Source organism: Osmerus eperlanus, chromosome 10, assembly GCF_963692335.1.
Source record: "Osmerus eperlanus chromosome 10, fOsmEpe2.1, whole genome shotgun sequence".
Lineage (NCBI taxonomy): Eukaryota > Metazoa > Chordata > Actinopteri > Osmeriformes > Osmeridae > Osmerus > Osmerus eperlanus.
Window position 1 is genome coordinate 15305716 of NC_085027.1, and position 23216 is coordinate 15328931.

General features: G+C 43.9%; 1 protein-coding gene across 7 annotated transcripts in view; it reads right to left on the bottom strand.

Moving 5' to 3' along the window:
- tead1b (TEA domain family member 1b) overlaps positions 1-23216 on the bottom strand; it is a 44579-nt gene that overhangs the window by 19685 nt on the left and 1678 nt on the right. For all 7 annotated transcript variants that reach the window (XM_062470870.1, XM_062470868.1, XM_062470867.1 and 4 more), the window contains exon 3: positions 9713-9965. In XM_062470870.1, the coding sequence (XP_062326854.1) occupies positions 9713-9869 (157 nt within the window). In that variant the 5' untranslated portion in view covers positions 9870-9965. The remainder of the gene's footprint in view (positions 1-9712; positions 9966-23216) is intronic.

Sequence of the window (23216 nt, forward strand, 5' to 3'; positions counted from 1 at the left end):
ACACTGGGAACACGGCCGGCCAAGAAGAGAACCTGTCACTAACAATAAAGGAGACTTGTGGCTTGGAAGTGACAACAGGTGACAAACAATGGCTCCCATTTATGAATTTTTTGGGGTGTTGGCAGTTTTTTATAACCTATAGTGTCTGATTAGAAAATGACATCATTATAAAATAATTATTTGATGGAGTTACATTGTTGGTAATGGAGGGTATATTGAGATCCTGACGGTGTTTCTGGAGGAAGGCGTGTCTCTAAGTGGGTGGCTCCACCCCCCTTAAATCCCTGCTCTCCCATCGGTGATCATTAAGGTCAGAAGGGCTGGCGGCTCAGGGCCTTATGCCACTCAAATCCATTTAGAAAGACAGAGGATAACGTCTGCAGATCCCAACATCTGACTCCAGGCAACCAGCTGCCTATTATGGCTGGCTTAACTTCCCGCATTGTGGGGCCCCCAGATTTGAAGCGTGGGGCCCTAAGACAGACTTCAAGGCTAAAGTCGGCACGCCTGCAGCCGTGACAATCACACACACTTGGGATATTCTTAGGGTCACAATAGTTTTACCCCCCCTCAGCACACACACACACGTCAAACCCATCTCTTCTGGCTTTCAGATACTAAAAGTTCAAGCCTATACATCTTCGAGAGATACTGTGTGTATGTGTGTGCTTGTGTGTGTGTATGTGCAAGTTAAGAAATCCGCCTCCTGCCCAGTTGTACCATGTGACACGCACACACACTCACACACACACGTGTCCTAGAATGACCCTCTGCACTCCAACTAGACTCATACAAACAGATAATCTCCATAGACGCTGTTTACATAACAAGATATTTCAAGCTACACTGACTTATGAACAGTGCAGAACTATGTAAGGTAAAACCTCCATGTGGTCAGGGGAGATAACAAATTGATAAAACGTTAACTAATCATGCTCCCAACCTCTCATGTGCAAAATCCCATGAAAAATCTGTAATAAAATTACGGTAATTTCACAAAAATGTTATACCACTGTATACAGTATTCTACTTGATTTCACTAGTTCACTACCACGACGGCACAGAGTTTGTGTTCAGTGGTGAGACATGTACCAGGAATGTATTGACCAACTTACTGGACAACTGAGAGGGATTCTAAGTCCTTGGAACATTTCTTGTAACCTAAAAGAGTTCCTTTCACAGTGTTGAGAGCAAACTCCTATGGTTCTACTCTGGTGACGGAGTATCCTCTGAACCACATCAGAAAATGAAAACAATTGAAGTGAATCAGGATGCTCCCTGAACCTTGTTTGCAGTTGTGAAGCCACTACTAATTGTTTATGTCTGTTTAATATATATAAATATATGTTTTTTTTTACATCTTTGAGTTACATATTCCTAAATACAATCCCAAATCTCCATCAGATGCACTTTCAAGTGATTCATCTTGCCCATTCTTCTGGTCTCTCTTCAGTGCCCCTGCACTGATTGGTTTTCAGAATAGAAGTGGGCTTGTTCCACAGATGATTACAGGGAGGAGGAGCCTCTCTGCTGCTTTGGCTGTGTTTGCGCTCTGATGCACATACAGAACAAATATCACTCCTGCAACCCAAAAAAAGACAAGAAAGAAAAAGAAGAAAAGAAAAAAGCCAATCTTCCTCGTTCCATCATTGACATGCCTCCTGATATCCACCGCTCCATCCTTGTCATGTGATACAGCTGGTGTTTAATAGTGTCTCACAGACGGGTATGTATCCAGGATCTACAAGCTTTCATTGGTAATAGACCATCACTTTCACCCGCAGGAAGTGGCTAGCTGAATAGATTCTCGCTTTTCCCCACACACTTCCATCACACTGGATAAGGAAACAACACAGAAGTCTGTTAGTCTTAAGGGCTGATTAATAGACCAACTGCTCATTAAGTGTCTGAAAATCCGACTGTTGATCTATTCATCGCTCCTTATAATGCCATTTGTAATTAGTACCTCCTTAAAACTCCATTTATTTCTTTGGACGCCAAAAAGAAATCAATACTTAACTTTATCTGCCCTTTAAGTTGGATAAAAGCCTCTCTTAAAGGGTCATAGTTCTGAGTGTCTGAGGTAATGGGCTAAAAGGGGATGTGTTTTTTTTCCGACGGCGAACAAGACATCTGAAAACCTACAGGTCACTACCCTGAGCCTGGTTGGAGACACCCAGAGCATTACGGCAGCCAACCTCTGCTGAACTGTGACTGAGCCAGGACGAGGCAGAGGAGTCGAGGCAGTTCCTTATCACTCAGGAGCCGCGGCCAGGTCTGTCTCTCCTCTCATTGGCCCAGTGCTGCTCACAACATCCTCCGGCCGTGGCTGACTTCCATCTCTGCATCTCCGAGCAACACGTTCACATGGGACCAATTAATGCTGCCAGCCCTTGTCTGAATCACTCTATCAATTAGGAGCCACTGAGTATGTCATCACATACATTACTGCAGAGGCAGGCCTGGGAGAGAGAGAGAGATAGAGAGGAGAGAGAGAGAGAGAGAGAGAGAGAGAGAGAGAGAGGGAGAGAGAGAGAGAGAGAGAGAGAGAGAGAGAGAGAGAGAGAGAGAGAGGGAGAGAGAAAGAGAGAGAGAGAGAGGCAGGCCTGTCTGCTGGGGTCGAGGTATGTATCTCAGGAGATGGGGAGGAGGGAGAGGAGAGAGAGAGAGAGAGAGAGAGAGAGAGAGAGAGAGAGAGAGAGAGAGAGAGAGAGAGAGAGAGAGAGAGAGAGAGAGAGAGAGGAAGGAGGTGAAATGATGGTGAGGGGAGAGTGGCTACAGTGGGACTGGCTGCTGGACTAATCTGCGAGGACGGCGGTAATTAGGAGTCCCCCGAGGAACTTCTAGCAAGGAGCCGGGTCTGACGTGTGAACATGACACTGGCAGCTAGACTGTCAGAGAGATTCCCCTCCCCCTCCTCCTCCTCCTCCTCGCAACACAGTCAGAAAGTTCAATCAATATTTTCAATCTCTCAGGATCAATCCGGCATCTGAACCCCCAAGAGAGAGCTGTTAGCAGTGAGCGATATGTGTGAATGAAAAGAAAAACTTTGTGGACCCTGAAGTGTTCTCCTGCCTCCACTTCTCCCGTCTCTCTACCTTCCCCTCCCATAAAAACCCTCTCACTGACGAGTTGTAAGGGAATTCTACTCTTTGGTAAATTGACAACGACACTTCTAATGTCATGAACAAAGCTATGTGAATTGGTTTATTGTATACTTTTTCGAAGGCAAAGGGTCTTTGAATGTCTACAGAAAGCCCATGAAACAACACTCACATGAAAGAAAGACGTGCGTTTCTGGGATAACCACAGCTGAGGGCCCTGAGAGACAGCAAGGTTACAAGGTAAACCTCTTCTTTAAAATGCCAGCAATGCACCCAGTTATGATTCATACGTGTAGCCCAGAGTAACATCTAAAAAGGGATTTGTATAGCAACAGACACCAGAAGGCTGTGATCACTGAAGTGCACTAGTGTACACATCCATAGAGGTTCTGATGCCATCCGTACATTGATTATACAAAAGGATTTCATCAGAATAAAATGATCCAATCAGCACAAAAGCGATTTCATCAATAGGAAAAGCTAATGTCCTCTTGAATGTTGTTCATAAGAGACGCTGCATCTTTAAGAAGTGCATGGATCCAGGGTTTTAGTCAAACAAAAGCAACCAATTGGAAGCATGCAACCTGAAACCGGCTCAGCTTGGGGAGTCTCACACAGCCAGCCGTGCAGGGACACACCCCATCGAGGCCCCGGCACAAGCAGCAGAATCTGACGCACTTAACAACCAAGCTCCTCTCGTAGACAGAGGCTACGTTAGGGAGTGATTTGACTCTTCCCACAGTCAAATCACTCTGACTGCCTCGGTCAACGGTGTGTCTTTAATCTCACAAGCCTGTTTGAGGCTTGTTTGCTAACTCAGACTATATACACTTCACTTTTCACTTGAGTATTTGTACATCTACAATATAATGAGGGCAGTAGCTAATGTATTTGTAAGCTAAATCCTAAACACTATTTCCAATTATACGGGGGGGGGGGGACAAGTGTTCACCAGCATTTGTAACTGAAGGGTTTGATGATGTGTAAATGTAAGCATAGGCATGATGTAGATAATGCACGTGTGCATCCACACGTACATCCACACGTGTTTTTACGAGGCCCGTAATATTGCTTTTAGCTTGTGTGATCAGTTGGCTTTAAAGATATATCTTTAGAGTTCATCCTGCTAACAAACCAACTACAGTACGCAGACAGCGTCTACATTACAACCTGATCATTCCCTCGATCGCACGCAGCAGATAAATACAAACCACATAAATTAAGGGACATTTGGGGAGGATTTCTCAGCATTCCATGTTGACACGAAAAAGCTTTCCGACGAGTTTCAAGAAAGCAGCTCACTAACCTGAGCCTCTTTGTTGTGTGGTGGAGAGTAAGCCGTCTCTTTTGCACTATTTAAGCTTCTGTCAATAGCATCACATCACACACTGGTCGACAAATAACAACAACAGGAGCCCCAGGCCCCTGGCTCAACCTGAGCAGCCAAGCGTGGCCTGAACCCCCCCAACAACCTGGGGGTCTGCTTCCTTCAGTGCCCACCCAGCCAGGAGACAGGAATCTCAGACAAGCGCTAACATGCCAGGCCGTGTCCTGCCTCACACGCCGCTTCACCTGAACAGCCGCATAGGTCCAGCTTGCACACCGGACAACAACCCCACAGGGTCTCACTCAGCAATAGAGACTTATTCAAATAGTCGTTTAGCAAACCCTGCAGCAAATGAAGAAATAACAACACTTTAAGGCGACAACTGGGATTAAGTCAACAAGACCTGTGTTCCTATGTTCGACTGTGTTTCACCTGGCTTTGCTAATGCTAGAAACTCAAGTCTATTTACAATCTCATCTCTCTCTCTCTCTCTCTCTCTCTCTCTCTCCCTCTCTTTTTCTCTTTCTCTCTCCCTTGCTCTGTCTCTTTATTGCCGGAGGCACAAACAACAACAGGTGCAGACAAGCAGCGGCAGGATTGTCAGCATGGAGCTTTGTTTAAAGTGACAGCATAAAGGCCACATGAAAAAAAGGTACCATCCTCAAATTTTACAAGCTGGGCTGGCATGTGCCTTTGAGCTTGTAATACTGCAACAGTCTATCTCTTAGAAAACAAAACTGAATTTGAAGGAGCAAACAATTGGCGGCTGTGTCCCTAACAGTAAATTAATTATGGAGAGTGGACAGACAAACAAACAGAGGTCCTCCACAGTGAACCGTGAAAACAAAATTACTTTAGTCTGTTACAACCTCTGAACCTGTACAGCTTTTGAATCCTTCTCCCTAACACATTCTCAACGTCTAACCAGATGAGAGTAGACTCACATTATACTTTTGAGAGTGTTCTTCTTATATTGGAAAAGAAAAGCATAAAATAATTGGAATTTTTTGGGGACTGCGCATGTGTGTGAAAACACAGCAGTATGGCTCAGGAACAAAGAGGGGATTATTCTAGAGATGTGTGATGCCTTTCCGCCCTGAAGTTCCACACTCTCCATTCTGTGTGAATGCAGGTGACTCAGGGAGCCTGAGCTGATCCCAGAATTCCTCATTATCTGCCCAGCAGGGGACCCCAGGTCCGCAGCGTCCTCTCGCTCCGTCTGGGAGCGCGCTCCGCTAGCGAGGCGAGGCGAGCTCCAGAGGAGCCCAGCGCTGGGCCGTCGGGGCAAATCCAGGTCTGCTCATTATGCCTAACTCATCCTTGGCATCTCTGCAAACCAAGTGCCACTTAGTACCCCCCCAGGAGGGGTGTAGGCCAGGCCACTGATGAGATGACAGAGCACACGGCATTGCGGTAATGAAAAAAGAAAAAAAAAAGCTTTGCATCAAAAGAGAGGGAAAGAGGCCTCTGATACCGAACTAGATCACAATACCTCCTACTATCTGGGCCCTGTCGGCAGTGTCCAGGAGTGTGTTGTCCAGCTTAGCGGTTGGATTCATCTCCATCCTTGTCTGACCGGCATTGTAGTCATCAAATTGAGATGACAGAAAACGGTAAACATTTCCCACCTCAAACAGATGTACTGTTCATGTAGCCAAGGCTAGATATGGACCAATCACAGCCCTGCAAAGAAACAGCTCAGAGTTTCGGAGACAGATGGTCGTTTCACACATCATAATCATTACTGCCTGCCTGGGCTTTGCTGCTCTATCCAAAACATATTGTGATATTTAGACTGGTTTATGATAGCAGACACGCTGCTTTGTCTACAGTGATGTAAAGTGTCATAAAAATAGCTAGTGTGTGTATTCAACCAAACAAGGCAACACGTCTGCAACGGAAAAATAGGCCTCATGCAGCCCGATACACCAATGAGCGGAGAAAATGTATGTATGTGGACTTTATATGTGGATAAAATGTTATCCACAAAAAGATGACATACTATATCAAGGTCAGGACAAATCACACAATGAACAGAAATACAGATATACAATCCATTGACTGACACCCTGATTTAACAACACATACAACACTGTACGTGTGATGCATGTCATTTCCTGCACAAAGCCTATTTCTGAAGTTAGGTTAATGCAGCTCCACAGCAGGGGGTGTATATAAGTAGGCAGCCTGAATGGAGCCCTCTGCCAGCCATAAAGGGTAGATGCCACTTTCTCACTGTGCTTGTCAAGATCCCCTCATCAGCCTAGGGCCAGAGCCAGGGCTGGGGCCCTGCTTGGCTTCCACCCTGCAGCTGTGACGTTCTCTACCTCAGCCCCAATCAGCCCCGAGTCTGGGCATGAAGCCAGGCCCTAGCAGACCCAGGGCATCAAGAAAGCCCTTCAGGTAAACACCATGATAAGCTAAGAAGCAGAAATTAGACATTGTTTTGAACCGAGAGGCAGTTGCTATAGAGACTGTTGCTAATTAACTGCTCTCGGCCCCTGGGTAACAAAGGGCTTAAGGGCACTCAGGACGGTTCCTCTTGTGATGGGCTTTGTGTTCAGAATGTTGTGCCATCCCATGGGTCTCTCATCACCAAAATACCTGCGCCTGCCTCCTATCACCCTCCTTCCATCCTCCTCTTCTTCCAAGATGCCAGGAGAGGTTCTGGCCTTGTCTGTGGGTGTCCTCCTATCCCCACATGGACCAGGATTACTGGGTGGGTGGGGGGGGGGACTTTGGGAGCTGCAGCATGGTTGGCAGAGCCTCGCCCTCTTAAAACACAAATCACTGCTGTGTCTCAGACAAATCAATGCCCTCCATCAGCGTGGAGGGGCCACTTCATGTGTTTCTCATCACCTCTGGTGGCATTCTGAAGTGATGCCCTGCGAGCAAGGAGCGCCTCGCTAATGGCAATCGGAGGCACGCCGCGAGGAACAGACCCATGTTCACATGGTAAACAACACCGCTCAGTGTTCTGAGGGGATGAGGAACAGGGGAGCAGAGCCAGCTCGCTACGCTGGAGAGGGAAATCTAAAGATGGGGGGCCTCTCTTGTCGTGAGTGATTCCTCATGAACAAGTGCGCCCAGCCTCGGGAGATCAGCATTTTATCCTCTGACCGTAAACAATGTAGCATGCATCCTATAGCTGTCTGAATTGGCCGGGGACAGGAGAGAAGGTGAGAGATTCCTAGAGGAGACGAGGAGGTCTGCTCGTGAGATTCCTCCCGGCTCTCCAGTCAGACACTGTGTCTCCTGTTAGACAACATTAGATTTGTTAAACTAGTTGCATGTCTCCTGGCTATTTCCAACACTAGGGGCTGGACCCGGGTCTCACACACCGCACTAAACATATCTAGCGTATCTACAGGTTGACTTCTCTACTTCAAGATCATCAAGTTTTCATTCACATTTTAAATATTCATTATTCATAAATGTAGTCTGGCATTCTGATTCGATTTGTGTCCTGTATTGAACACGCAAATTGTTCTATAATAACTACTGATGAATTAATTGATTGATTACACATACATTTATCATACTTTTCCACATTAACCTTTAATAATTAACATTCACTATCCATAAATTAACATTCACCACCCACTGTCTCTTTTCCATCTGGAAAGAGCTTGCTTCATGGCTGAGTGAGTATTGGAGCTCACAGTTCATGAGTGATGAGTTTGGCACTAGGACCCAGCAACAGCTGCAGGGTTGAGCAGCAGGCCCTTCCCACCAGACAGAGCAGCCACACACATACACACGCACACACACGCATATACATGCATACACACACATACACACTGACACTAGTTCCAATCTCCTCCCCTCCACGGAGACCCGCCAAACTTTGTGTTAGTGAGAAAAAGAAGACTACATCCAATTTCTCCAAATTACAAACAAAAAAACTACAAAAAACCCTGGCCTGTCTCTTTCAGACAGCTATACATTGGCAGTCAATCCTGTTTTAAATGTTATAAGAGCATAACAACATGTGTAGGTTGTGGACACAAACATCCCTTTAGCCACAGTTACACCCCAGTCAAAATGTTCTCTCTCTCTCTCTCTCTCTCTCTCTCTCTCTCTCTCTGTGTGTGTGTGTGTGTCTGACAGGTCTGTCTTTGTGCACTGCTCTGAGCCACCGTGAAAGGCTACTCCCGGGGACACAGAGGATTGTGCTCCTGAGTAAATATGCAACCGGATACTACACACATCTGGTATGGTTGACCTCCACTCAATACCCCTGCTCTCGGCCAGGTCAAGGTACATTCAATAACCCCAAACAACAAAACCACGGACAGAATAGAAGAAAACAATACTCTACATGTACTTATTGTACTAAGTACACCAAGAAGAAGTGTGACTTTCAGACTTCGTTTTTTTCTTTCAGAAATATGTTTGTAGAGTCACCGTGCCCGTGGTAAAAAAAAAAGTGTGATGTCAACTTCTCATTGACATGTCAAGGAGCATGAATCAGAATAGTGAGTCTAGTACTTAGCGCTAATCATTTAAAACTCGGTAGGCAAACCTATTTGTCATGCTCTAATCCAGAACAGGGGGAGTGTGAGCGAGTTTCTTTGGCACTCCCAGTCTGAGTGGAGCAGAGAGGAGTGGAGGGAGAGCGGGAGGGAGGGAGGGAGGGAGGGAGGGAGGGAAAGGGAGGGAAAGGGAGGGAAGAGTGGTGTGGTCTGAAGCAGTCTCTTTGTACCGGCAGCTGAGGGTCTGCGCCGCGACTCCTAGACTTTACATTTCGTTTGGCCGGAGGGGTCACATGACAGCTGCAAACGAACTCCCCGAGGGGCTTTCTGCTTTCACTTGACACTGACAGGCTGTGAGATAGTCCAACACTGCAGAAAGAAAATATTCCCTCTTTCCATGACATCACCCAGCCAGGAATGGGGGAAGGGAGGGGAGGGGGATGGGGGGGACGGGCACAGCTGGTGGCAGCCGCAGTACCATCTGCTCCAGACTAATAGTTCATGCTGCTTTACTTATAGAATCTTACTATTGCAGAGCAGGGAAATGAATGTATGGTCATCCCCTAGAAAGCCAAGGGAGCCCTGATTGAGGGCTCACAAATTAAGTGCTAACAAACTAATTTCTGATTGACAATCTCACTCACATTCGGTTGTTTTCCTCTCATCTTTTTTCCTCACATTGTCATCTCCAGTTACATTCTGGTCCGTTTTCAAAAGCATGAAACAAACTGATATAAAAAAAAAAAAAACGTAACCTTTAAATGAAAGAACGTAGAGACACACACACACACGAAGGTGGCACTCACCATACATCTTGCCCTCGTCAGACAGGATGATCTTCCTGCGGCCGCAGGGGGGGTAGATGGCCAGGGCCTCCTGGAAGCTCTGCTCGATGTCAGGGCTCCACACCCCCTCCGCGTCGTTGTCCATGGGCTTGTCTGCCGAGTCACTCATCCTCTCCATGTCCTCGGCAGGGCTCTCGCTGCCGCTCCAGCTGCTGGGATCAATGGTGGCGCTCGGGCTTTCCAAGCCGAAGCCTGGACCAGACTAGGGAGAGACCTGGAATTCCCAATAAACAAACACAAGCCACCCGTCACTCTCCACTCCAGAGCACAGACATCTGCCTGCAGCAGGACAACACTCAGACCAGGGCACACTGCTGCCTGCTGGACGACACTCAGACCAGGGCACACTGCTGCCTGCTGGACGACAGCATGGCGAGGAGAGCGCCAGGGCCGACATGAGGATCAGCCAGACAGTTGTTGGGCTGATCTACCCAGGATGTTGTGTTTGGACTGGGGGACAGTTCTGCCAGGAGCTACAACACTTTTGCCATGGAAGTATATGATTTATTTTTGCCAAGAAGCTGATTTAAAGACACACACACACCAGCGGGGAAGATTTCTGGTGTGTCACATGATATACGAGGTAATCTGAACAATACTGGGGAGAGCTGGTCCTTAGGTTGGGGGACACAACTCAACGCAATAAATATGTAACACATTGGACAGAGATTTGTATTTGCACACAAGTAGTTCCTTCAGTATTCCAGAGTATCTCATCTTTCTGTAAGGCCACAAGAGAGAATGCGGGCTGGTACAAGATGGCTATATGAGGATGTCTGAGTTTAGGCTATAAAATATGAAATGACAGAATCCCACTCAGCCAGTGCACCTGGCACCTGTGTACTGAGCAGAACCTTAGCGGATCCTCTTTTTAAGAGGAGTATGGTTCAGAATGAGGTCATTCTGAACCATACCAACCTCAAGTACAGTTGGGTAGAGAGTGTATGAAGCACAGAGAAGAAGAGCAGATAATAAATCACCCACACTAAAAACAAATGGCACACACAATTACTCCTTAACCGAACAAGAACAACCATTTTTACATTTGGAATTTCAATGATGGACAGCAGTGGGCCTTAAAGTAATTCTCCATTTAGATGTACGCCAGGTAAACAAATAACTGAATTTCATTTCCATTAAAAATGAATGCCAGCTGCTAGATGGGGGCAAAAGAAGTGGAAAAAAATCACATTTAAATTAGTGGCAGTGAAGTACCTAAACTGAAGTAGCTAAATCAACATTTCCAAAAAAGAGACTCGTAAAAAGGTTTTGAAAACAAACATTATCAGTGTTCGCTGAAAGGTTTAGTCTTAAAAAAAAAAAAACCTTGCTCTATGTTCTGTACTTCTCTCATCCCCTTCCCCGGCTCCAATCTCTCAGTCCACCTCCTTCCTTAGCCTACTCTCTCCCTCCCTATTTTCCTCCCCCTCTCTCTCTCCCACCCTCCCTGCTACCTCCCATGTTCCCTCCCCATCTTCCTCTCTCCCTACATCCCACTCTCCCTATCCTCCTCTCTCCCTCCCTCCAGACAACCGCTTCCTCTGCCGGCAAGATCCTATTCAAGCAGCACAAGCTGTTGTGGAGTGGGACCAGCAGCATATGTTTCTTCTAGAATGTCGGTTCATGAGGGGGGGAGAGGGGGGGATGGGAGCAAGCTGTTGGGAAAAAAAAAAAAAACCCTCCCAGAGTGGAGAGAGCTTTTACTGAATTCCGTTTTTGTGTGCTGACTGCTGACACTGCAGAACTAACTCACAGACTGATGAGGGAGGGGAAAACTCCTGTTTCCCCCACAAATGGGCTGGGTATGTGTCTCTGTATTGCCCTCTCTTTCTCTCTCTCTACCATGACTCTCCCCTCTCTGAATCATGAACGACACTGATAATCACTCCCAGCGTGGATGTGGACATTGTGATAGGATAGGGTGATAGGAATTACCCATCGCTCCCACAAAGAAGACTTCTTTCCTTACTCTACGAGTGAAACCATCCACGTTTCTGCAGCTTTGTCGAACGTAATACGTTATCTCATGTGCCTTACCGTTTGTACTAAACTGCTTTCCAATGACTTGACACGACCAAACGATATCTTTGCAACATCTAGCTTGGCCAGAGCTAAGCAAAAACAACTTCTCTTTTTGTACAGTCTATACCAGCTCAAGATTTCCCTCGGAACCACAGAGCCAGCAGTGTCATTTGGACGGATCCACAGTGAGACCATGGCCATGTTCATCCAAGCAAACCAGGCAGCCTGATGTTTCGCCTTTCTTCCACAGGTGGTTTCCCCTGGCGCATCACTCCAGGAAATGAATACTCGTACGGTGAAACACACAATGAATTATTGAACCCTCTACCCCACCCCCTGTCCCACAACAACAAAAACAACTGCACTTCACCCACAACTACAATTCACTCCACCACTAGGATAGGAAAACAGACCTTGGATTCTCTGACACTAACATCAACAAAAGAATAAAATATTAGGTACAATCCTGACATGTGAATGGGGTTAGAAGTAAGCTGAATTGTAGTTTCTATGTGTAGCTACAGGAGTTGTTCTGGCACTGCCTGCCTGTCATCGGTTTCCCAAGACTGAGCTGAGGTAGGTGGACAAAAGCATGTGCTGTGGGATTAACCCAAGAGAGGAAAACAGCAGAACCCTCTGCATGCCATGTCACCACAAAGGCATCAAAAGGCATCCCAGGGCCCCCATCCCCACTGCCAATGGAGACAATTCAATCACCAGTCACACAAATCCAAATACTATATGTAAGATTTTAAACTTATTTTCACGTTATTATTATTACTATAACCAAGGTTGCACCTTTTGCCAGTTCATTTTCTTTAGGCAGACTGGATGAAAGAATACATTATCAAGAGTGAAAGCATCATTAGGAATTAGAGTAAAAGCCCTATCCATCTTGGTTCGTGTAGTAAAGATCTTCACCTTGCTCTGTCATTAAGACATTGAAGTCTATTAACCTGGACATGTGTTAGAGAACGTCCGCAAAATCAATAGTCTTAAACTCCTCTCCGTCATGAAACATGGGCCGAACTCACTCCACAGTCATTTGGCTTTACTATAAATCTGCTTCAATTATTTACCTTTCCTGCACCCTTTTTCTTAAACAACCTGTCTCAGGAGGACTGGGTTCTAAAAGGATCTCAGCTGTGTCTCCATGCTGAGGAAGGGTCTCCCTTTGCCACGGAGAGGAGAGGGAGGTCGGGTCAACTCCGCCACATTCTGTTCTTTAACCTCCACTTCATTTGTCTCCTGACATCACACAACAGTAGCTGAACGGCGTTGAACTGCATAATAATATCTTGATAGCATTTCTTCCTTTATTTGTATTTATTTGACGTACATTCAGTCTTTCCATGTACAGCACGCAGGTTTCTTCATAACATCATATTAAACATTATTAATATAGTGAATACTATAAACCTATTGGATCTATAGGCCAAAATAAAATGCTTATGGTAAAAAAAACAATGGCTTCTAAACTATTTCCTCATAGGCCTGTGAATTGTCACATCTCTAGTCTAAGTTGACAAACAAACACAAGGGACATGTTGTTTTTAAACGCCTCTCTTTACTTCCGAACGCAGCATGGACCACATCTCCCAAGATATACTCCTAAATGGTCTCCATAAGGTATTTATCCATGTCCCTTTCCCTGTCCATTTACTGAGTGTCACGTACTGCAGAAGAGCTTCAAGGTATTTCCCAGTGGGTCATACTAAAACCATCTGTCAAATATGCCCCAAATCAACACGTGAATGAATAGTGTTTGTAGTTTATTTACAGCAATTGGACAGTTTGACTATGAGATGTAGTTTGAGGAGCACAAAATTATTTCTGAACAGTCACTGAATATAATTAGACTCAATCTTTCAGCCGTTACAGGTATGCAATGCAGGACTAGCTGGCTGTGAGGTTCGGAGCAGGCAATAGACGACTGTTGTGATTAGAGCAATATGTGTCCAGATGATGCTGAAGTGCCGTTGTTTGTCCAGGCCGTTGTGGCAGATGGGCGAGAGAGATTGGTCATGCAACAATCAGGGCTGCACTTCGTTCTCCAAGCATGGAAAACATTTCAAACAAATGCGGCATACAAGGCTGCATACCACAGTGATCTCAAGAAATAATCTTCCACTCCTCCTGATATTCTGATAAGACACTTTGTGTGATCACACTTCGCTATATAATTGTATTTGTATGTATGTTTGGAGGGAGAGGGGGTGAAGGAAGGGCAAGTTGTAAATTGTAAACCTTCAATTTACAACTTGCCTTAAGAAATAGGGTGTCGTCAGGACACTTTGTGTCAGTAAGTATGTCCAAGAAGAAACGAAAACCAATGTATCATTTTTAATCATTAGCAAGCATTTCATTACAAAGATTGCACAAGTCTGATAAACCACTTCTTATATTAGCTGGCAAACAGCATGCCTACAAAAACAATAAGAGGTTTAATAAAAATGCACGGAGGCTCTAATGTAGCAGTGGGGTTTGGTAGAAGCTCTTCAGTCTGGACCCATTAAAACATTACACCTAATGGTACAAACATGCTCAAACAATACAGACACCTGCATCTTCCAGCAGGTAGGGAACATGCTGGCTTTTGGGTCTTTTTAGCTTGCAGGATTTTTTATCAAACAAACCAAATAATATCAATCTCCCAAAACACTGTTCTAGCCATACCCTCTACAAAGTACATGATGACAGCACATGTAGTAGGTAACTCAGCTACAGCAACATATTTCCTCCACTTACATTTTCAACTATTGACATACAATGGATTGAAGCTCTATAAAAACATGTAGAAGCATAGACTGAACTGCATGTCTAAGCATTTCAACTTTAGTGGCCAATAACTTAGGGCCAGGTTTCTAATGTCATTTGGGTGGCAATATAGAGGTCTCTTGGAACAAATTGCTTTTACACAGATACTCAATGTTCAAATTGTCTTTACTAGGCAAGATAGGAAAGAAAGGCAAGAACGTTTTCCAAAAGAAAAAGTATTTACTGCCAAGGACCCTAAATGATATCTTCCCACATAAGACTTGAGCTCCACCCGTGTCTATGTTCCCAAGTTAAGTTCTCCAGAGGCCCTTCCTCTTGTTGACAAGTCTAACTCACTGAAGCCAGGATGTGTTCCTACACGCCTCTTTCACAACTCACAGCCATCTGCACCAATACACGCACATACACATGTACAGAGACACACACACACACACATACACATGTACAGAGACACACACACACACTTCCAGGATTGGGGATTTGGATCCATCAAAAAAAATGATGGGAACTTAACAGGATTCAGTATGTGGTTGTTGTTTGATGGTAGGATTTTTTGTATCTGTTTTGGTTGACAGACAAAGAGAGAGTAAGAGAGAGAGAGAGAGAGACAGGTGGACTGATATCGGCTAACTAACGACTGGAATCCATGTATACAATGAGCAAAGACTACGGCGATGAGAAAACAACAACGGCATGTTTGGTAGCAGTCCTAGAGTCCGAGGGGTGGCTAAGCTGAGCATTCCAAGATATATGGATCATCATGGAATTCCACTGCCATTACTGTACATGTCGCTCTTCCAAGGTCATTGAATGCTCTTAGATAGTGCATTGAAACAGCCTTAATAGCTTAATTAACCCCCTTAAGTCCTAATCTATATTAAACCTGACCATAAATGATGAATACAAATACAAAGAACATTGCTTGAATGATTGAAAAGGTTTCTGTATATTCGACTATCGCAAAATCCAATTTAACTGACCAAGAAAATTACATCTGTTGAATCTGCCTTTCCAGAATCCTCCAGAAAGGCTCCTTTCTGTGTGAGAGTGAGCATGTTTAGTGCTGCCGTGTGGGTCACACGTCCTTTATTCCCCAGGAGTGGGCTGTTCTGACGAGGGAATCATTATCGGCCCATCACAGATCCTGCCATGGAACACGCCACACTCCTTGTTAATTCCTCATGCTCCTGCTCTGTTTATAGATTTTACACATCCTCAGGACACTGTGCTACTGTACACCTTGTTTGTTGGAAAACCTCATGGAGTGTTAGTGTTCGACGGGTACAAATATAAAAAATAACTGTATGTTAGAGAGCAATGTTTTTTTATGACTTTTCTGCTCATGTTGAGTCAATCCTATCAGTTGTAATAAAAAAATATCCCTGCACTTGCTTGGATTGTACTTAAAAAATACCAAAAATACAAATGCTTGTTTTCTCTTCCTCCTTCGCCACCATTCTATCCACTTCCTGTCGTCCTATGATATCCTTCTGAAGCTACAATAAGGTTGAAGCAGCCTTGGCTGGAGGCTGCCTTGATGCCCATTGAGCTGGTCTCCTAGTGTCTGAGAATCTGAACACTAATTGTGTTAGGGAGAGGTAGGAATTTCACCTGTAGACATACTTGAAGCCACAGATAATTGCATCCTCCTATCTCTCCTATGTCCGCACCATGGAAATGGTCTTATTAGCAAGATAAAAGGAGAGGGGACCAGGGCAACAAGTGACTGCATTGGCTATAGTTGGCTATAGCTGTGACAAGGCATTATGGGATATGAAACTTATCAGCAGATTATATAAACCACTCTCATTTACCCTTAACTGTAATCCAGCTCCTTACATTAAGAGAAGTCATTTCACCCTCACACCAACCAAGGTAATGAAATAGCAAATGAGAGGTCTTAAATGTAATTTTCCATGTGGAGTCCTTTTGTGCTGTTATCTCGGAGGGTGCGATAATGATTCCGTGAATGGCTTTTGCGCACCCCATAATGACCCGTAGCAGTTAAGGCCGCACTGTGAAGAACTATAATTACCATGTGATTACAAAACTCGATGTTCACTGTGTGTTTTAAAACCCTACCGTGGCCTTTGGTTAATTATTTTAGTAATGCTGAAAGTATTCCAAAACCTTCATGTTTGAAACAAAAAGTAGCCAATTATGCATATTTACAAGGATGGAACATTACTGAGATTCCACTTACTTGTACATTTCCTGTCATCAAAACACATTCATTATCGGTGGAATGGCATGTATTAGAATAAAAAGGCAAAATAAGCCTCTGTTCGACACAGACCTTGGGAAATAAAGTTTCAGGCAACTGAAGAATATTTTGAATAGGATTAACGAAATAGATGAATGTTCCGTAAAAGTGATAAAAACTTTAGTGGTATTGAATTTCTGAATATCTTTGTTTAGAAAACGTCAAATCTGAGTTTCAAACAAATAAACAAAAGAATCACCCCACCCATAATATGAAAGTGCACTTCCTCCGCAACGTGTCTTGACACTGAACCTTGTACAGGAGAAGAAAAACAGGTGATAGATAGGGGAAATGACCCTAACAATCAGAGTAATTAGGGTAACATTGCAAAGCGGTCTGTATTAATACAGTATACAAGCATGTCTTGTTGTCCACAGGACAAAACGATTGATCTACTTTGTATTGGATTTTTCTCCAGGTTTCATGAATAAATCTCTAGGGCACAGAGTGCTGATGAGTGAATGAACAAGCTTTTCAATACCAATCTCCAGATGCAGGCCGCTAAAGATCCAGTGCATTTGCGGGCTAATGCCTCCTCTGTTATTGGCAACTGTCAAGCGTTTATTTCATGCCTCTTTAAACCAGCAGGCATGGGTGCCGTGAATCCGTCTGATAATATCCCACTCAAATCTGAGGCCTGGAGGCTCACGGGCGGCACCCTACCAATGGGCCCCTCGGGGATCAATCTCTGCTCGCCGCAGAATGGGATTGATTTACAGGGACTGTCAACGCAGCTCCCCCCATCTGCCTCCGTCTGATGGGAGTCAGGTGGCTAGTGCATACGCCACTCTGTCACCCCATCAACTGTGGAGGCAGCGCATGCTGAAGATCCCTATCACTCTGCAAGAGCATGCCAATCATGTCACTGCTGATCCAGTGTTCCTGCAGGCCACAGAGATCCTGTGACTAAATATCTGAAATGAGACGTAAACATTTTCCAATCGAACAATAACAATGACACCATCCATACATTTGATGACTTGATTGTCCTGTCTCTCTCAGGCTGTCGCAAATATGCGGTGCATTCCAGAGGCTGCACATGCTCACATCACAGTAGTGTGAGGAGAGAGAATAGAGAGCACATACAGCTCAGGAAATTAAAGCTGTAAATAAAGGTCTACCAGATAAAGGATCCCTTGACAGTTATGAGAGCAGCGCAGGGCTGGAGGGCTGGAAGGGTGGAGGACTGGAGGGCTGTTCGACTGGAGGACTGGAGGACTGGAGGGCTGGAGGGCAGCAGGACTGGAGGGTTAGAGGGCAGTGAGACTAGAGGGCAGTGAGACTAGAGGGCAGCAGGACTGGAGGGTTAGAGGGCAGTGAGACTAGAGGGCAGTGAGACTAGAGGGCAGCAGGACTGGAGGGTTAGAGGGCAGTGAGACTAGAGGGCAGTGAGACTAGAGGGCAGCAGGACTGGAGGGTTAGAGGGCAGTGAGACTAGAGGGCAGTGAGACTAGAGGGCAGCAGGACTGGAGGGCAGTGGAGCCTGGCCATGGAGTCTCGGTCATGACACTTGTGGACGGGCCTAATCACAGTGATGGGCATGAAGGCCACCATCTGCATTCAGTGTTTCAGCCCACCCTCTACTCTCTCCTAATCTCCTCTTTCCCCCAGCCATGCCATCCTCTCTACTTTGCTCCTCTCCACTCCTTTCCCCTCTGTCATGTCCCTCTCTTCTCCTCTTGTACCCGTCCTATCTCATCAAAAAAGCTGTCTGTTTGGGCTTCCATCTGCCATAAACCACCCCCTCCTCCTGAGCAGCTAGTGGTGAAAAGGTCAAATAGAATTTTCTAGAAACTATTTTGTTTGCTGTTCATTGTATGGCGGATGCTGTCCAGTTTATTGGTACTTAAAGGAGAGCTTGGCCAGATGTGACACATCGTCTTTTCAGAGCTCCAAGGTAATTTGATGGGCAAAAATTCCTTTCCGACCTACCATGGTAAGTACATATTGGGCTGTTGTATGAGACAAATAGCATATAAATCTGCCAGCGGATCAAATTGAAACACAACCTGACCTAAGGTCTTCTGTACTTTGAAAGGAAACAATAAACAGCATTTCAATAACCTACTTCAATAAAGTTTGCATTCTATTTATAAGCCTTTCCAATTAAGCATCCAGCACTCTCACAATTATTTTAAAGCAACTATTAAATCTGTGTACACTTTGCCAATACCCATTTCTCTATTGAAGCCAAAAATGCAGTAAAAATTCCCTCTTTCCGCTTTTAAATTCCTTACCTTCAAAACAATATTACAGGATGAATATTGGGCACAAAGGACTGTAGATATAAAAACACGTTTTTGGTTAGAACATCTAGTGACTGCCCAGCAACATTCTGAGGACATACATTGCTGTAGTACTTAGTCAAGTAACTCCAGCATGCACACAAAACAAATGGACCAAAGCAGGATGCATCGTTCTCGGATGGAGCAGTTAAACTGTTTATGAGGTGTAATCATATTATCTATCCCAGCATTCCCTGCTGTACGTGCTCTCTATTTACATACACACTGACTTAGTAAGTTAAAGAAACTGAAACGCTGAAATGCTGTGCCCCAGATAGTTCAACCTTATTCACTGGGCAGAGCCTGCATACTAATGTTGAGAGCCACCCCCGGGTGTATCTGTGTTTCGGACGAAGCCAGGGCAGCTCGGGGGCAAAGAGAGCCTGTCTGATCTCTGTCAGCCATGATAACAATACAGCAGCCATTAATGAAAGGCCTTGTAGGGATTTATTACAAGCGAGGACTAGGGAATACGGTGCCAGAGAGCCTGGACGGCCCACATTTGAATACAGCCCACAAATTATAAACAGTTTCAGTAAATGAAGTGACTGAGAACCTTTGTTCCACGGGTGTACATCTCTTCAAATATCTTTTGCTAGTGGAAGGCAGCATGCTCTAAACCACGGCTGCTAGCCCCATAGCACAGCCAATACTGGGCAAGGAAGTTATTGAAGCCTGGATTTCCTGCTTTCAGCTGTGGCCAAGAACTAGAAGGTTTATAGTGGTTTCAGGAACTGACTCATCAAATGAATCATAGATTAAATATTCCTTTTCATCTGTTTCATGATCGTGGGATAGCTAATTTGAAACTCTCCAGAAGTTACAAAAGTGAGAAAACAGGGAGGCTATGTCTAACAATGTCACAATGACTTCTGTGTCATTATTGTTTAATGACACAGTGATTAAGACATAATTTGTTTCTTCATTATTTTCTTTCCTGAGAAGCTGACTGGGGCTGACATATGGTAGGAATTATGAGACTATAATTGTAAAGTGCTGAAACAGTGGTTTCTTTACTGTATGACTTCTAAAGATGAAGAAAGCTCTTACATTTTACGTTTCTCTCTCCCTCTTATTTCATCCCACATATGCTTTGCAAGAATATCCCAGTACAACGCAATAACAGCATTGTAGTTCATTTAAAAGAGCACGTTCATTGGTCTTTTTGAAAGTAAACATTGTGACAAGAATAAACAAAGGGATATATATATATATATAGGCTGTTTGTCACAATTACACATATGGAGAAAAAGTGCACAGTACTTTCAAAGGCAGTTGACAAGGCCAAAGTGCACTCAGTAGCTGGCAGTCATTTTATGGCTGCAGTGCTGAAGCTGATTTACTTAGATGACGTCAGTGGCTTTGAGCCAGCTTTTTCTTTTGGTGGCACTCTACGCCGGCCTCTCTGAGGCCTAACTCAAACTGTTGAGCAGCAGACCATACTCAACAATTCCCTTTCTGGAGCAGGGTTTAACTCAGGGCACAGACAGCCAGAGATGCAGCTGGTCTGTCATCTGATGCAGCATGCTTCCTCCCCTACAGGTACACCAATGCTTTCAGGTGGCCCTGACCCTGCACATTCACACGTTGTATTCAGTAAACACACAACAATTGACAATTACACTGCCAATAATCCTGTGTTCATTCTATCAATGACTCTGATGCCCTTGTTTTTGTCTTGTTTTGGTCATAAAACACACAAAATGACAATAAACATGCGACTTTTTTGAGTCGAACTGACATGAATGATGTCTTTCAGATTCTTAAGATCCGGAAGTGCAACTAATGTGAAGGGAAGCAATATTGTTCATACACAAAATAGCGTTCTACAATTATGTCCACTGCTGTCTTCATAAAATGTGTAAGGTAACAATTTCTGAAGAAAAGAAAAACGAACATGGAACATCCAAAAGTTTCCATTTAATTATTTTTTCCTACGTTGAATCTTAATTTGCTTCAACCACAGATGTTTTTTATTAGGAAATTATGTCTTTGCAGACTATCAGAGTCAGGATGTGCCTGTTTGCTTTGGGCTTCATCCCAGCAGAGTGCTGCTTCACAATGCCTTGTGGCTCCAGAGGGTGAAAACCCACAGGCTGGTTCTAAGTGAAACACTACATGAAGACTCATGTTCGGACCATTCATCCTTACTTACTGCATGTACAGTAGGGATATATTATTTCATTTTATGAAATAATCAAAATAATGATCAGGCCAAGTGTATGTTACTATGCATGATGCTGGTAATTAGCATGTACCGTATTCTCTGAATTTATATGACACATAAATTATGACACGACTATGTTTGTGCTTTTCTCAGAACATGCCATTCTAATTCAGTAAGCATCAGTTATATGCTTTTTCAAAAATAGTAAAAATTAATTTTTAAAACCCTTTGGGTTCAAAATACAGCAGGAAACACTGAACATACACATATATACACATGTAGTTCACATCAATCCTTCCCTACGGACCCCATGATCGCCACACACACATACACCCACGCACACACAAACATTTACATTTGTTAACAGCAGTTGGTGACTGAAATATGAAGCATATTAAAATACTATTGTATTGTTAACGGACAGATTATCTGGAGCACACGAGTGCTATATGATGCCATAGCCGCAGTGACCTTTTACTGGCATAACGATAGCATGGACCTGACAGTGAGAAGCATAGTTTGTCAAATCGTCATTTGCATGAAATCTCAGTACAGTAAAAGCAAACGTTGTGCCTTCATTGTTTCATCTCCAGGTGCAGAAGACAACCTGAACAGATGTCAGTCTGTGAACATCGTTGTTTGCTTTCTGCAATTCAACAAGCTTTCCACAATCTCAGTTTGGACCACTGACTGAAAAGACAATGGTTCTCTCTCTGCTCCCAGAAGTAACCCAATACACTCAATGCCTTAGAAATGCACATTATTCTCTTCACATTTCACAACTGAAAGACTACATTCTTCTTTAAATCCTGAAAAAGCACTGCTAAAATGCAATGTGCAAAAAAACAGAGGTTTAATTATATTCTGTCGGTCTATGTGGGCTGTGCTTCTCAACTGTCTATCAGAACGCCTAAACTAATAGGAATGTATCTCCAGATGTTAACAGGGATTTTTGTTTTTTAATAAAATTGTACATAGTCTAATCATGCATCCGTTGTAAAGATATCATGGGCAGAAGGGTACAATCCCTTATCTCTCTGATACGTCCTAGTCTGTGATTGAATATTAAAACAACACGGATAACATATGTTCAAAAGAAGGAGAGGAAAGAGAACAATGTTTGTTTAGCACACATGTGAGTGAGCCAATCAAAAACATACTCAATGTTATTCTTCTGAAATTGCCTGCAACCAATTTCCATTCAATCATGGATTAAATATGTACAAATATTGCCATACTAGTAATGTGCTTCGCTGTGTCATAATATGATTCTATTTATAGTATTGACTTTATTATTGGATTTGTTGACATTAGTTGGAATTTTCGTAATACTTTCAGATATACTTTAGCCTCAGCACATGTTCAGAGGGGAAGGAATTCATAAGCCCACTTTCAAAAGTAATGAGCTAAGTGGTCAAGTAGAGACAATGTCCTATTCTTGCACTTGAAAATGCCATGCAGGCCAGAGTCCAACAGGTCCCCTTGTTTGCATAAGCTGAAAACAATGCATCTATTGCTCTCCTTTATTTGTGATCCCATCTAAGCAGCAGATGTACTTCTCAACATGGTGATGTCACGTCAGGGTTAAGTCTGATAGGTGTCAATGTGTTTATTGTAGCAAATTATACCTAGTTAGAGGAATCCACACGTAAAAAAAACATTAAGACTCATTTATCCCTGTTTCCACAAGAGCCACATTGAAATATAAGACCATAATTGACTGTATGAAAGGCGTCTTTTTTCTAATCACACAAAGCATGGCAGAACACTTGCTGGACTGCTGCAGAGAAAAACTTCACGTGAGTTTTGACTTGAATCATACATTTGGCAAATACCCAATGAAATGAACAGAAACAAGATTTGAATGAATACTTTGCATTTATACTATGCGTAAAAGCGAATATTCTCTTCTGTTGGTATGATCTTAGTGTTGTTTAATGTATAGTTTAA